Source organism: Nannospalax galili, unplaced genomic scaffold (genome assembly GCF_000622305.1).
Source record: "Nannospalax galili isolate Female #2095 unplaced genomic scaffold, S.galili_v1.0 scaffold87, whole genome shotgun sequence".
NCBI classification, from domain to species: domain Eukaryota; kingdom Metazoa; phylum Chordata; class Mammalia; order Rodentia; family Spalacidae; genus Nannospalax; species Nannospalax galili.
This window is the reverse complement of record NW_008360320.1, coordinates 10,025,561-10,042,346: the sequence shown is the minus strand read 5'-3', so window position 1 is coordinate 10,042,346 and position 16,786 is coordinate 10,025,561. Positions and strand designations below refer to the sequence as shown.

Here is a 16,786-nt window from a genome sequence, read left to right as displayed (position 1 = left end):
ATCTGGTCCATGCCATTGTCTTGGGATTCTTCTCCTTCTTGTATGCCTATGATTTGCAAGTTTGGTCTTTTTATGGTATCATTCAATTCCTGCATATTCCATTCTTATGTTTTCTAAAATGTTTCATAATCTTTGCTTGAGGCATATTCCATTCTTGTGATTTCTAAAATTTTTCATAATCTTTGCTTGAGTTGTCTAGTTTGTCCACTTTATCTTCAGGTCTTGATTCTCTGTTTTCCATGTCATTCATCCTATTGGTGAGGCTTTCTCCTGTCGTTCCTAATTGGCTTACTGAGGAAATTTATCCCTATCTTCCTTCAGTTCTTTGATTTCTTTGTGTGTTCTTTATATTCACTAAATTCTTTTATCATGTTTATAATTGTTCTTTTGAGTTCCATGTCCTGCATTATCTCTAGGGGTTCTCATTTTACTTCTCTAGAGGTCTATTGGTATTTGGTGGCAATATGGCATTTTGGTTTTTCATGTTATTTTTTCTCTGTGATTTTGACATGTGAATTTCTCTTGTCGTTTCTGATTCTTGTGTGAGATTCAAGCCTTCAAGTTTTGGTCTCTTCTTTTTCTGAACTTTATTTGTCTTTGTGGTTTAATTTTGGGGCATGAAAGACTGGTTCCTCTAGGCTTCCAGTTCTCTCTTGATTTTATATTGGAGTGGCCAGACTGCTTTTGTCTTCAGGAGTTCCCACAGAGGCCCAAGTCAGATGAGGATGAGATGCTCTCAGTCTTTCTCCTAAGGTCTGGATCTCTCCAGTATAGATTTTGGCCTCATTAATTTGGGGGTTGGAGTGGACTGGGAGCCAGGCCCAGGAAAGATGCTGGTCTAGGGCAGATGGTCAAAGTGCCACCCAGAGGTGCAAAGGAAGATGGGGGTGGGAGTCAGCTCCAAGTGCCCCTGGGGACTGCACTGAGGAGCTGGGTTTGTCTGGATGCAAAAGACCAGGAAGAGGAAATGTCAGCCCCAGAGTCCAGGAAAGATTCTAGCTGATTGTGCAGACCCAGAGAAGCATAGGGAAGTGAGGTTGGGGCCAGGGCCACAATTCCCCTGGGGACCTGCTAAGGAACTGAGTTGGTCTGGATGCACAGGATCAGGAAGAAGCAGTGGTGGTTCCCCAGGTGTCTGGGGCACCTAGACAAAGAATGGGACAGGGCCCAGGCTAGGAGGAGAGACTGGTGGGAGAGATGGGAGGGTGAGTGAGGCTGGAGGAATCAAGGCATGGAGGGCAAGATCAACCCTGAAACAGAGGCCTGAGGGTTGGAGAGAGCTTCAGCCAATCTTATAACCATTTAGCTTAGTAAGCTTACATTTAGAATAGATCTATGCATGCTGTGCAATGCCATGCACTGGTTACTTGGAAAATATTGCTATTGAATTCTGTACATTTTTCAAATACTAGATGATTTAATTGTAAGATGTTATTTACAATTGCATATTATTATTTACCTTGTCAGAAATAATTATAGGAACTGTCATACTCCTTGGAAGTGGCTACAAATTTTTCAAAATTTTGCCTGTCGTAGAAACTCTAATTGTGTCTTTGGGAGCAAATATTATGAGCTGTTTCCTTAAAGAGACACTTACCAAATTTATTTGTAGAAGAATGTCAATCAAATACTTAAGTGTGAACCATAATTGTCTATCAGATGTTCTGTAATGCAAAACTGGTTAGCTCAGTTTGTGAATCAAATAATTGCACAACTTTATTACTTTGAGAAATCATTTTATTCCAGAATGTTAATTGTTTTATTTGTGCTTCCTATATTAATTTTTTAAAGAATATTTTAAAAGCTGTCCATTTTACAGTTTGAACAACAACAAAAAAAAATGTTTTGCCCCCACCCCCATCTTCCGCAGCAGGAAGGACTAGATTCCTTGCAAAGCAGCAGTTCAGTGTGGCACTGCCTTTGTTTCTCCCATAGTTTTTATGACTCGCATTACTTTTGCATTACAGTTCAAATGTCCGCATAATGAGGAGGTAAATAATGGCTGTTTTAAGAAAAGTGTTTTGATCTGGCAGACCTTCAAAAGGGTGCTGTGATTTGTGGATCACACATTGTGAGCTAGAGTCTCAGAGTGAATCATTATGGCATGTTATTTTGCCAATGACCTTCTTATCGATATTTTTATTTACTGTTTCCAATCATTAATCAAATTGAAGACTTGTTCTGATCTGTCCACAGGGTTGTTTTGTTGGCTTTGATCTAGCACATGCAGTTGGAAATGTTGAACTCCACTTACATGACTGGGGAGTTGACTTTGCCTGCTGGTGTTCCTACAAGGTACAAACTAGTTTTTATACTGCATCATTTTTACTTCACATAGACATTAATCTTTTAAAAAGCTGGATATATGAGTCAAGTCTCCTGCTTTTGTCATTATTGTGTTTTCTGATTTGGGATGTAGTGAAGTCATATAATAGAGTAACATAAATAATTTAATTCTAGTATTTTCACAATTATGGAGAATTTATCCCTTAAATTCCTCAGTTATTATGAAAAACTCAATTATAAAGAAAAGGTTCCACATTTGAGCTTATTCGTATTGATTAGGGTCTTTAGTTTTTTGCATCTGAAAACTAAGTTATGAAATTTCTGCATATATAAATGTAATTCTTGGTCAATGAAGTTAGTATTTGTGTTTGAAGATAATTATATTTGACACAGCATTGAATAAAAGCTTTGAAACCTGTTAGTTGGCAGTTTAACCTACTAGTGATATTGGGGATTCAGGGGGCATCTCTGGAGATTCCTGATCCTTATGTCCTAGAAGAAGGTACTGGAGAGCGGAGGTGGGGACAGTTTATTAGAAGGCGGTGCATTTACAAGGTAGTGATTTTTGTCACAACAGAGTTTGGCAGCTTGAATAACCCTGTTGTACAAGGAGCTGGGGATTTGGGGTCATTTTCCAACTTTCCACGAGTGCTCTGTGTTAAATGTATTTCTACACACATCTTCACGCATTACATGCATGTCCTTTTAGCATCTTACTTCCAGCCACCCAGGAGTGTGCCTTTTAGCCTTATACTGAGTCATACTCTAGCAGGGCCTCTTGCATCTGTGTCTGCACAGGCATTTGGTTGGTTTAGTTGGCCAGGAAGGGGGGAGTGGGAAGTGCAGGTCAGCTAATTTTAGGGTCTGTGAAAGGCTCTCCAGACCTTACTTTGCTCTATTCTTCTGCCTCAATAATGGGTAAAATTTGGCAAAAAATAATATAGCCACAAATTTTCAAAATAATAGTATCTTCCATTTGTTTTTCTTTTAAAAAGGCAACCCAATATTCTGTTTTGTCAAAAAAGTTCAAATAATCATAAATTTTGAACTGATCAAAAGTTATCGGTCCATTTTTTTTAAAAATCAAGTAAAAATATCGTTTTTGTATATTCATGTAAACACATATAATATAATTTCATTTGTTTTCAATCCAGTATTTAAATTCAGGGGCTGGAGGTCTTGCTGGTGCCTTTATCCATGAAAAACATGCCCATACAATTAAACCTACGTGAGTACTAACTACAAGCTTTTCTTTGGTTATGAACAAATTAGTGTGCATTCACAGTGTGTTAAATATACAAGGGTTCCTAAAGATGCTATTGAATAGGAATCCGAATTAGATTATAATTATTTTACTACTCTATTAACAATGCTATGCTTTATCAGAAATGAATGCTTTCCAGAGTTCAATTGGCTGAATGAGAAATTTAATTTTAAAAAAAGGAATCTTCAGTGCAAAATGGGTCTCTGCAATCATGTGGAGCAAATGGTTTGATGCAAAAGACCACTTGAATTTTTTTGTAAATCGTACTTTAGAAAATTTCTGATTCCTCACATTGATGAATAAATCAAAGACAACCAGAATTATGCCTAATAGAGCCCTAAATGTGGCATGTTATTACTGAAATTGCATCTACCTTTGAAGCTATAGATGTTAAAGGATGACTTATAAGGAATATCTTCAGTCCTAAAAGACTTTATAATCCGTGAAACCTGAAGAAGCTGAACACTGAACCGACTGACTGCATAAAAAGCTCCTTGGCTGCTTTATGCAACTCCTCATGTTTTAGAACAAGTATAAATGCAAACACAAGATACCATCACGTTTACAAGCTGTTATTTAAGGTATTTTTAATTATTATTTTTATTTTATGTGTATGAAGGCATTGACTGCATGTGTGTAAGTGCACCCGTGTCCTGTCATGCCCATGTAGTTCCCATGTACTGGGAATTGAACCGGGGTCCTCTACAAGAGCAACTGGTGCTGTTAACCTCTGAGCCATCTCTCCAGTCACATTGTTATTTGAATAGGGAACCCAGTGTACCTTTTATTTTGTTGTGGTTTGGAGATAAATAATATCCTGCAGTATTCTTTGTATGTGTATTGGAATGTGTTTGATGAGGGCAGCTTCTGGAATTCAAACACATGGTGTAGTATTGTTTGGTTAGTTTTCTGCATCCCCCGGCCACTGATTGGATGGTAAAATCCTTAAAGAAATTAAAGATGACTTAGTAGTAGCTCTCAAACACCTCACATTTCTGCAGTTATCTGCATATACATTCCAGGAATTTAAGTGGTTTACTTTTGTGACTAACCATCCTAGCAATTGCTCATTCTCCATTATTTAAATCATGACAGAGGATCAGGTGTGCTATATAGAACTGAAGATCAAGTTGTTTACACTGGGACAGAGGAGGAAGTAATTTATAGATGTTACAGAAAGTCTATGCTAGGAGGCAAGCTCTGACTCCTCAGTATAGGTGTATTACACTTGACTTCTTTTTTCCTGTGTGAGCGGCAGAGGGGATGAAACAGTTGGAGTGTGCTCATCTATGCTTCATTTTGTAGAATCCCAAATGCTTGGTTTGTTGCTGATGTACAGTTTCTAGAACATTCCTGATGTTCCTGTTCTAGTAATGTACTTTTCCCTTAAAGGAAATAATATATGCCTCTATCACATAGGCAAATTTTGTGACAATAAAATTATTTGATGTAAGACACTAAGTGTTGTCATTTAAACTTTTTATTGTATACAATCAGTTTGGTGTAGGACTAGGTAAAACCCAAATTTGAGAAATAAAGGAAAAAATTTCCCTAGGACATTATTTCATATTTGTTTGATATTTATTTAGTACTTGCCCTGGGTGCTTTTTTGATTCTCAATGAATTTGTGTTCCAACATGTAGCATTTTCCCCAATCAAAATCATTTTTCTCAATAAGAAAGATATCCCCTAAACGGTTATATTTCTGACCTGGGACATCACATATTTCTTATCTGTCACCAATTTCAGTAGGCCTGTGAACAGCAAATGGTGAATCTCCATTCCCTGAATTCTCTTTCCTATTGGCCTTGCCACCTACTGCTAACCTGATAATTATTAAGTCAAATAGAACTAAACTAATGAATGCTTTCCTTCCTTCTTTCCCTCCCTCCCTCCCTCCCTCCCTCCCTCCTTCCTTCCTTCCTTCCTTCCTTCCTTCTTTCCTTCCTTCCTTCTAGAATGGCTTGGAAATCACAATACTTCTGCCTTAGCCCCCTTGTGCCTCATTACTAGTATGCCAACTGTTAGATAAAAAAGGTGGCAGGTATCAGGATCGCTCCAAAAGAGAAACAGAGAGGACTCTGGCAAAGTGAGAGTTTATTTTGGGGTTAGTGGGGCTGGATCTCAACTCAGGAGTGAGTAAAATCAGCAGCCTAATGGCTGCAGGGGGGAAGCTTATAAATGGAAAAGAGTGAGGAAAAAAAAGAATATTTTTCAGCTGTTTGGGGCTGTTTGGGGGCTGTTCAGGGAGGGTGTGGGGTCTGTACCTGGTGAAATTTATCAAGGAAAACATCTATTGTAAAATATGTTTTCTACAATTATGGGGTTCCAGGAACCCACTGCAGCTACAGGGCTTGGGAAACCTGCTTGGTCATGCTTTGTTGATCACAATGCATTGGGTCACCAGTTCCTGGGGCATGCAGGTGGCTGGTAATTGGCTGATTTAGTTCCTTCTAGGGGCCTATGGTTTCTGGGTCTGGGGTCACCAGGACCAGAACCCTATCACCAACCGTGCTAGAAGATGAGATCTTTCTTTGTTGCTCATTTTGTATTTGTAGAAGTCATGACTTAACAGTTGGAAATACAATGTATTATATTTTAGCCAGTCAGCTTTGCAGATGGATGGGGTTTAAGTCATACTTAAGTGGAAAAGCTGCATTCCAAAAGACCCTGGTTTTTACTTTTGTGTGTGATGCTTCACCAGAGAAGACCACTCGGACAAAGTTTTGCTGCATGAAAGCTGTTGCTGGCAAGGGCTACTACACAAGGGTATTGGAACCCAAGTGTGTAGCGCCAGCCATCTCTAGGGTAAGCTTTTATACAGAGAAACCATAACCAGGTGTGAAAAGTTTAAGTTCCCAAGCTTACAGGTGCAAAGCCCCCTTAACAATTTCTATTCTATTAGGGAACAATTACTATTTTACAGAAGCAAGCCAAGCATAACCTACAGAAGCCATAAATCTGCAGTTAGCAGGTGCTCTGCAGGACACTCTGACCTGTTCCCAAGACAACCGGGGTCCAGCTGACATGTGTTCCCATACCCTGGGCCAACTGCCTAATAATTTCAAAGACTAGAGTCAGCTTAAACTTTAACATGGCATAGCTATGGTCAAGAAGGTACCCTATTAAATGTTTTCCATTTGTTGTATATTTCTTCACACTCCTAAAGCTTCTTTCAATGTGATGTCAGAGTGACTAACTCCAGTACTATCCATTTCTAGGCTTAATTCACTCTTCCAAACCTAGTTTCATGTATTGTGGTTGATTTTCATTAAAGAATTAAAGTTCTGTAGGAATATGATCTTGTAATCTTGTATAAGACAAGGATAAGCTATTTTCAGATAAAATGCCCTTTGTCTATGATAAGAAGGCAGTTTTCTGCCTTACTTCATGTTTTGTGGTATTTTACTTCTTTATGCATCTACAAATCATACAACACCCATGGGAAAATTTTAGAGGAAATGAAAAGATTTGAAATATCAAAATAACACACTAAATAAGACTGATTCTATAAACATTTTTATGAGGCTCAGTAAATAAAGCTACTTTGAAAATTAGGGGAAGGATATTTACTTGCAAATAACAATTATAGTGTGGAGTTCATATACAGCTTGATTTTCAAAAGTTCTAGAATTTACACTAATTCTATTGACAGTAAGTAACTGTATTTCAATTGTTAGGTCTGCACTTTCAGTTTGTTAACTGTGTTTAATAAAAGTTCTATCACCTGTATCTTTTCCATTTTTGCAGAACTTTAGAGAGACTTTGTTTTTGTTGTTAAATTATTCAGTATTATAGCTGGAAACCATATGGACAGCATCAATTAAAATGCTGTGGTCTAGCTGCAGACAGATACTGCACCCTTGGCAAAGTCCTCGTGCTGCCTGAGAAAGAGAGACATCTAGTGGTTATATATGTTATTTCAAATAAATAATACCTAAATAGCATCTTTTTCATTGTCATCACCCACCTTTTAACAAATATTTGCACACTTTAACTCTTTTATGGATCATTTTACCATATACAATGCAGCAGTTTCCTAGTCGATACCTTCAATAAGAGAAAGAACATTATGTAGGTGGGAGTAGAGGGGAATTCCAGATGTGTGTTTAAAGAAAACATTTCCCTGTTCTTCACAGAAAGGGTAAGAAAGAAGCTGCAGTAATGGATGGTACAGAATAATGACAGGACTTGGAACATGCATTCTAGAAAGTTTGTATTTGTCCTATAATTCTAGAATAGTTTTAATGTGATGTTTTCTTTAGTAACTTATGAATTACGTCTATATCAAGACATTTCACGTCCATTTGATTTAAATGGGTACATTGGACATTTTTCATAACTGAAGACGTAAGATATTTCTGAGATCCTTTTGCCCATAAAAAAAAAAAAAGATTAGAGGGCAGAGGCAATCTACTGTGTGAAACATCGTAATTCAAGCTGTTTTTCTCAACCAGAATCTAACCTTTCCTTAGTTCATCATTACCTCTTCCTCCTTGCAATGTTCTAACTTAGTTTACACTTAAAAGTTATAATACATGAGTAGTAGTTATGAATTTTAAAGCACTGGGAGTCCCTGGCTCCTCCAATAGACACTTTAAAGTGGATTTCAGTTTACCCTGGAAAGTTAATCCCTTTCCTAGAATATGAAGAGAAAATCGGACAATCAGAAATGTGTGACAAAGCGTTCAAATGACTTGGACTTATGGTAGCTTTACAAAATGTTGACCTTTCTAGTCTGTACGGTCCATATTAATGTTTACCTTTTTGATTTAGGAATTTCAGAAATATCTGAATTCCATGAAAAGTTTCTTATGTAAGATACCATAGGCTGTAACTCAGTATTCAGCTCCCAGCCCCCTTTTTTCAAATTGATATTCTGCTATGATAATTGGAATGGATCAGATGTGCTCTTCAGGTGATTTCCATCATGATTCTTTATTTGGTGAAACTGTAATACTGTAAGGCTATTGTTCCTCACTTTCCACACTGCTGAACAGCCCATCAAATGTCCCAGAATGTTAGAGTTTCAGAAATACTCGTTTCTCTTGGGATATTTTGTGAGAATTTTTTTAAGTGATCAAGAATGATGCCTATTGATAAATGATAAAAATGCTCTAATTTTAATTCATGCTAAACATTTCTGTAATTACTTAGAGTCATTGATTGAAAATTTTAAATAGAGGTGATATTTTAAAATTTTTATTAAGGGCTTTGGTGTTATTTATTGTTACAGGTAGTTTTCAGGTTAAAAAGATTCTGGCTGACATTAACAGATGGTTAAATCAATTTTGAAAATACAAAAATTAAGATTAATATTGGTGATTTGCAACATAATTAATTAATGTTTTAATAAAACAATTCTCAAGAAAGTCACAAAGAATAAAAATATGCATCCAAAATTTTCAGCCAAAAGACCTAAAAGCTTATAGCAAGTCAGCGATTATTTAAAGCTGATTTCAGAGAACTTCTGAATTTGTCTTCAAATGACGAGACATGCCAATGTTTGTGTGTGTGCATGTATATGTGTATGTGTGAATGTGTGTGTGTATGTGTGATATGTGTATCCCACATACACACACATGTATTTCTACCTTGAGAATTGAATATGGCAAAGCTCACAGTATATCTTATTTCCACATCAGTATTCATCTAAGCTCTTGTTTATTATATCAAGGAAATGATTCTAATTGAATTAAGAAGATGCAGAAATATAACCAGCAAATACTTTTGTGCAAAAACCTTCCTTGATATATAACATTTTCCTACTATATTGCTCAGGCTGGTGTTGAACTTATGTTTTGCCTTCCTTAACCTCCTAAATTCTGGGATTTCAGGTGTGCACCACAATGACCAGTCCTTGAAAAAAATAAGACTTTTTTAAATGGAAATAAATGTTAGGTATTGTCAATAGTTTGAAAAATCTTACAGTCCATTTGAAAGCTATCAGCTACATGGTCATATAATTGATTTAAATAACAGATAATACCAAGTTAGAATCTGTGTCCCAAAGTCACCTGTAATCAGTGGCTGATCGTGCCATGGCACAAGTCGAAGCATCCTGACTAACTCAGGGATATTGGGAGAAAACTTGAACCAGTGGATGGAATTCTTCTGTCAAATAGAATGCAGTATTAACTAAGTGAATACCTGTATTCTCTGTTACTTTGAAAGCTAGAATTGTTGTCTATAAGAGAGATTCACTCCATGAATTCCCTAAATTGAAGGAGGTTTAAAATGAAGAAAGAATTACTTAAATGGCATTCTGTGGGGATATGTCAAGTGATCTTTACCTTTTTATTCCCTTCACTAAGACTTTTATGGAATCTCTTATTGGCTTAACATTTCAAACCTGCTTCATTATCATAAAATTAACATTTATCGTCATTCCATAATATTTTAGAAATTATAAACAGTGGTAAAATCAGGCTCGCTTTAAATTCTTTGTTCTGAAGCCACAATGAATAAGTAAGTGATACTTGTTCTTAGACTTAGGCCTTAAATTGTCACTATAAGGGGTCCAAAAGTAGATAATATCACTTTTGGAGAACTCATCTATGGTATACAGCCTAAATCATTTCCGTCTATAAATTAGTAAGTTCAATTTTCTGGCTTGATGGGTTTTTTCTGTCTGTCTGTCTGTCTGTCTCTTTCTCTCTCTCTCTCTCTCTCTCTCTCTCTCTCTCTCTCTCTCTCTCTCTCTCTCTGTGTGTGTGTGTGTGTGTAGTATATGGGTGTGCTTTACCTATGTGTGCATGTATGGAGGCCAAAATTCAACAACTTCCAGCATTGTCCTCAGACACTCTCCACCTTATTTTTTTGAGGGAAGGCCTTTCACTGAACCTGGAACTAATTCACTGATTTGGCCAGACTGGCTGACCAGCAAGCCCCCAGGATCCACCTTTCTCTGCACACCTAGGCTGGGGTTATAGGCTCACAGACACCTCAGGCCTTTATATGGGAGCATGGGATCTGAAATTCAGGTCTTCATTCTGTACAGCAAGCACTTTTACCCACCAAGCCATCTCTCCAGCCTAGACAGTTTTTATTGTGTGAAAACTCCACATTTCCCCACATGGTAAATTTAAGCTGTGATCATAAAAGTAACTTATTTGTACTTATTTTGTGATAACAAAAATAAATTCAATTAATCATCTTGTTTTCTTTCAATTAAGGAAATAAATAATCCCAGATCTGAAAGGAAGCCAAAACAGTAGTTATCCATATTTTAAGTTACATTAAGTCTGCTCTTGCTTACACATCACTCTTCTCAGATAATGGTGACATAATCATTAATTTGGGAAGGCTGAAGTGCTTGAAACCTCAAACTTTATTTTCTGCTCTAAAATTTTAGTCTAGTGTCTCAGAAGATACATGGGGTCAATGATCCTTTCAGACTTGAAAAGTAAAACTTGTCAGAGAGTTTTCACTCTGCTTAATTACTCCAAGTTTTGTGTGAAAAGTGACCTTTGAAATCTGTAGGATTTTTTTTTCTAATTTTTATATATCATTATGCAGAGATTTGGGATTGCCCAAAGAGTCATTTTGGTAGTGTGTTTTGAGGATACACACACCTGGCATGCTGGCAAAATGGGAACCAGTCTTATCACACACAGGCCCTGCCATGTCCAAAACACTTGGAGTACGGGAACTCAGAACAAATAGCTAACCTATGGGATCTTCTTGCTTTTTGTTTATCTGTTTGTGTTTTCCAGAACTTGTTTGATGGAGAGTGACATTTTCAGCCTTCACTCTACTGTCCTGCTTAGGTAGAGATCACGGGCCTTTGGTTTGTGGGTCATTCCATTTTAATCAGCTTTATTTGGTCCTGTCTCAGAAGACTTGACACTGGCCCTGACAGAAAACAGTCATGTGACATATCTTTTAATTAAGGGATTTGTGGTTCTAATGAGATTTCATCTTAGCCTATTCAGTGTGATTGAAAATGATTTTAAGTTGAAATATCTTAATTCTAAATTATTTGAGTAAGAGACATTGTGCTATGAATCTCTTTAATAATGCAAAGGATTCAAGAAAAAATTTAAAAAGTAATATATGGCTCTTTTCTTATTCTTCACATAATAGACAAACCACTGTTTAGCATATGGAAGCATTTCTACTATGCAAATTATTCTGAGGGGGGTGTGATTTGCAAAATGCTGACAAATTAAATATGCATTCCCATATGTTTCAAAGAAGATCAAATGAATTTGTGAAAGCTAGCTACATAAATCCTTCGTGAGTTTTTAATCAACATTGATGCTCAAAATTCAAGAACTTTCTAAAATCCCAGATCAAGACAAATCTTTCCTGTTCTTGTACTTGGAACATCAGTATTATCCTCAAAGGATTACAGACCAATATTTTAACATAATAGGATACTTCAAGAAAGTATAAATAAAAGTTTTAAATATATTTTCCTAATACTATCTCATATGAAAATAATGATTTAGCTCTTAAAAGAATAGCATAGTATCATGAAACTTCAGCAAACAATAATTTTCATTAATTAGGATGTATCCTTTTGGAAACATGTTTTTACGACTATGCTTATCATAGTGTTAGCGTGCTGGCTATGTCTGAATAAGCCTCTTGCGTACTGAAACTTGAAGTAACAGAATACATAAGAGAGCTAAGCGAAGCACCACTATTGACAGATGGGTGGGCAAGTGAGAGGAAGAAAACGAATTGAACTTAGCGATAACTCATAAACCTACTTTGAAAAGAAAGGTTAGTCACCTGCCTCAGAACTGAGCAGGGCAAGATGAATAGATGAATCCTTAGAAGACAGAAATCGAGCAAGAGCGTCTGTTCTTACCGGAGCTAGTACTCCAGCTGCTCAGTGTCACGGCACACCAAGCCTGGCTCCAGGCCTGTTTGGGGACTGATTGCTGGCTGCTGGTACCAGCAGATGAAGGTCAAGTTTGCATGCTTAAACAACCTATGTTGTCACTTTGCAAGATTGTTTTCTTTGTCAATACGACTTTTGAATCTGTTTTTCTCATGTAGCCTCATTGTTACTTTTGTTACCAATGTGTTGATTAATAATTGACTAGATTCCAACTGTCCCTACCCTTTCTCTGGTTGTTTAGTTTTTGTTTGGTTATTTTTGATTTCTTGTGTGAGTTTATCTCTACTGCAGGGAACTTCTTATTCCTGGGAGCTAGCTCTGTCTTTTCTCTAGGTGCCTGATCTCCTGTTATTTCATCTGTTTGAAGCATAGCAAGAGTGTCTATTTCCTTTTCTTCTTACTGAACATGGCGCTTTAGCAAGAATGCACTGCTTTGATGCTGAAAGCCAAGACTATGACCAGAGGCGTAAATATCTACCAGACTAGTCCAAGTGCTATGCAGCTGACCTTACATAGCCAAGCACAGAGTTCTAGTATATTCAAACTGGGGTTTGTTTGCATTTGGACACCATATTAGATTGTTTGTCTAAAAGACTGTCAGATAAGTCTGGAAGAGTCATTTTGACTGATGATAGATGAATAAAATTTTGAGCAATGAAAAATGAAGATCAAACAAGTCTGCAATTTTTCATGAGAAAAAGGTGTGTTCATGGAATGTTGAAGAACTTTGACTTATAGTTTTTAAGAGGCTTTATTTATTATCACTGTTGCAAACACACACACACAGACACACACACACCACATACACAAAAATAAAATATACCCCCCCCAGCTTAATTCCCCCACCTCCGTAACATTCTTTCCAACACAAATAATTTTCCCCCAAATAACAATAATAAACTGGTCCTGGTATTTCCATAAACAGTGCACCTAAAAAACAGGATTCAAGATTCAGATTATATCCAGTCTGTCCATTGCAGTGGTCTTCTATCTCTGGTATGAGTCCTTTCACAAAGTGGTATGTTTGGCTATTGCTTTAGAGATCCTTTTTTGCCTTTTTCTTGGGTTTCTCTGCTTGAATTATTAGGGGTAAGGATGTTATAGCTTCTTGCTGTGGAGAGCTAACAAAATAATCTAATTCATGGCCACATTCATACTTCTTTGGACTTGGCTTCTTGTAAGCTGTAGAGCAGTAGACTTCCTACAAAGAGGGCACATTGTTGGCTGTGGCATTCATCTTGGCTATGGCAATTCTTGGGTCCTTGCTGAGCTTTTCTCCCAGTTCTTTACACTTGGGCTCCAGATTCTTACAGTAATCACACCAAGAGGCATACAATTCAAACAACATATCTTTATCTTCATTATTCACTATTTCATCAAAATTTTCCACTGCCATTACCTTGGCAAGCCAGTCATTGCTCTCCAGGATAGTTTCAGACTTCAGGCTTCTCTTTGTAGGAATGACTTTTATACTATGAACATAATCTGGACTAAAGACTTTCACCTACCTAGCAACCAAAAAGTTGCTGTTTATAATATAAACCAGCTCACTGAACTCCTCTAGTCACTTGGACATGTGCCCTTAATCCCTTAGCACCCCACCTAACCCTCCACCCAAGATAGAGAATGAAAGTGATTAACATATCAGAGCACTGAAAGCTGTGCTTCTCTCATTGAAAACAATGAGAGAAATTGGGTGTGTCATAGTCTAGGCCTAGTCATCAAAGGGCGAGATTCTCCTATAAAGGTGGATTCTAGCTTCAAGGTTCCCAAGGGTTGCTGGAGAAGCTTTTTCAATAAAAATATGAATGAAGAGTGGTTTGACAGCACAGTTCTGTGAGGTAGTTGAAGGAATGAATACTCAGAGTTCTGGTCCACTTTGGGTCTTAAAATAGATACAAGTCAGGCTGATTCTGAATTCGGGTATAACCGTAATATGTCGTGGAAGTACCACGTCTCTTCAGGCTGCCAGGATTACTCAAGCTACTCTCGTCCTGCAGGGACTCCTGCATGGCACTATCTCCTTTAGCAGTTCTGATAGCAGCAACAGGACTCTCTTTTGTTATGCTTTCCAAGACCAAATTATATAGTTCACGGCCAAAGAGGTTATGAATAGCTACAGCAAAGTTGAGTTTATGTCTAGCACTGAGCAGTTTCTTTGCCACTACATCACAGTAAACTGTACGTAAGTCTTTGTCCTGCATCGTATCTTTATTGTCTTCTGTCATGTGAGGACAGTATCAAAAATGCTGAATAAACTATTCAATCTTAGCACCAGTTGTTCTCTGTTCAGTTTTGTCTTCAAACTGGTGTGAAGCATGAAATAAGGCGACACCCTCTCCATTATTATCACGCTCCTGCACCAGGCACTCAACACTAGCATGTGCAAATCTCTTAGTTATCCCTTAAGTTGCTGGCTGCTTTTAGGAACTTTGGAGAGTACTTCTTTGAACAAATCCCTGAAAAAAGAATGCCACCAAAATACCTTTATCACTGTTTGAAATCCTTCCTCATAGCTGAGAGGACCTGAAGCAGATGCTGTTGGTTTCTTCAGGTGACTGGTAATTCTGTCAGCAGCCCAAGCCCATCAGAAGCATCTGCTTCTTCACCATCTCTAAGGAGTTTAAAGGTTGGCTAACCACTGACTCCACACTTATTAAAAGGATTTGTGTGGGCAGTGCAACCAACCTTTGAATCTAGTTTCTGCAGCTTCCTACTCAGGAGCAAGCCTCCTACAATGCCCATACTTGTTAGAATAGATAAATGTGTATAAGGATGCTATCAACAGGAGACTTCCTTAACTTCAAATAACTCATTCAGAAAACTGATCTTGCTGGCATTGTGGAAAATGACCTGGTCTTCTAAACCAATTGAAAGCAGATACCACAGCAGAACTCCACCCTATTTTTGAGGCAGTTTAATGCGTGATGGGAAATGCAGTCTTAAGGGATGCACATGCAACCATTTGAAGCAGGAAAGACAAGTTGAAGCCAGGTATGGTGGTGAAGGTGGGAGAAACAAGCAGGGGGATCTGGCTTATAATTTTTGAAATAATATTTTCCCACATTAAAGAAATGTTTATTGAACATGTACTACATATTAGACAATTTTAAAGTTATATGGAATGTACTAACAAGCAATATTCCTTGTCTTTATCAAACTTGTACTGCTGCAGGAGAAGACAGACTGTACATGTAGAGCAATGAGTATGTTAGAAACCAGTAAGTCTGAAGGGGGAATTGAAAATGCAGGAGGAAAAGAGGTTTTCAAACACATTCGTGGGAACTTTGGCAATGTGAAATATTAAGAAGGCCTTCTTAAAAAACATATTGAGAAAATAACATTTAGTTGAAGAGTTGGAGGAATGTCAGTGTGGGAAAGCAGTTCTGAAGCGAGCCGGGAGCAGAGGAAATGCATTTTCAAAGGCTCCAAGACAGGAGTAAAACTTGGGGACATGTAAAGGTGCCAGCATGGTCTGAATAGACTGAGTAACAAGGAAATAAGTTGATCAGGTTAGAGAAGCAAAGATAACTAGATTTCTGTGTCTCGTATTATAAAGATTTGGTTCAATTCCCCATTTTGGCAGAAAACATCATGAGGTAAAACTTGAAATGATCACTGAAGTGAATTCTAGGAAACTGGCTGAAAGAAGCAAAGCAGTGAACTTTACAAGCTCTTCTGGGGAGCTATTCCAGTCAATAGACTGCTGATGTCAGAAATCAAAAGAGGAGGACAGCAGACATAGTGATGAGAAGGGCTAGGCTTCTCAATCTATTGTAAGAGATAGATGACAACGTTAACAAAGGGTCCAAGAAAGGCAGTAAACCCCTTCCCCAAAAACAAATGGCAGATGGCGCTCGTGGCTGAAGAGCCTACAAGGCCTGGAGACCCAGGCTTGAGGCTGCAGCAGCCTTGCCCAGGCTTCGCAGAGGTTTCCAGGGCACAGTCTAGGGTCAGGGTAAGCTTGGAGGCTGCAGGGCTTGTGCAGGCAACACTAAAGACAATGACTAATCCCTATCACTAAATTGGTCAAGGACAAAAAGACCAAATCCCTGGAGGAGGTCTACCTGTCTCCCTGCTCATCAAGGAATCTGAGATTATGGACTTGTTCCTGGTTGCATCTCTTAAAGGTGAGATTTTTGACTATCATGCCAGAGTAGAAAGATTCGGGCTGTCAGTGGACCAAGTTCCAGGCTTTTGTTGCTATATTGGGGACTACAATCATAATGTTGGTCAAGTAGACCAAGGAGAGCCATACCACCAACCAAGTGGACAGCATCTTGAAAAAGCTTTTTTTTTTTTTTTTTTTTTTTTTTTTTACTCCTCAGAGGTCTTAGTGAGAAAAAAGAGGACGATAAATCTTTCACTGTGATATATCAAAATAA

The 16,786-nt window shown here is 37.8% G+C and overlaps 1 protein-coding gene across 5 annotated transcripts in view; it reads left to right on the top strand.

Annotated features, from left to right (window-relative positions):
* Kynu (kynureninase) overlaps window positions 1-16,786 on the top strand; it is a 150,828-nt gene that overhangs the window by 103,267 nt on the left and 30,775 nt on the right. For 3 of the 5 annotated variants that reach the window (XM_029559707.1, XM_029559706.1, XM_029559708.1), the window contains 2 exons: window positions 2,197-2,295; window positions 3,441-3,514. In XM_029559707.1, coding sequence (XP_029415567.1) covers window positions 2,197-2,295; window positions 3,441-3,514 — 173 coding nt within the window. Of the gene's footprint in view, window positions 1-2,196; window positions 2,296-3,440; window positions 3,515-3,931; window positions 4,132-16,786 lie in introns of all 5 variants that reach the window. The other 2 variants (XR_003848110.1, XR_003848109.1) reach the window with 2 other exon arrangements.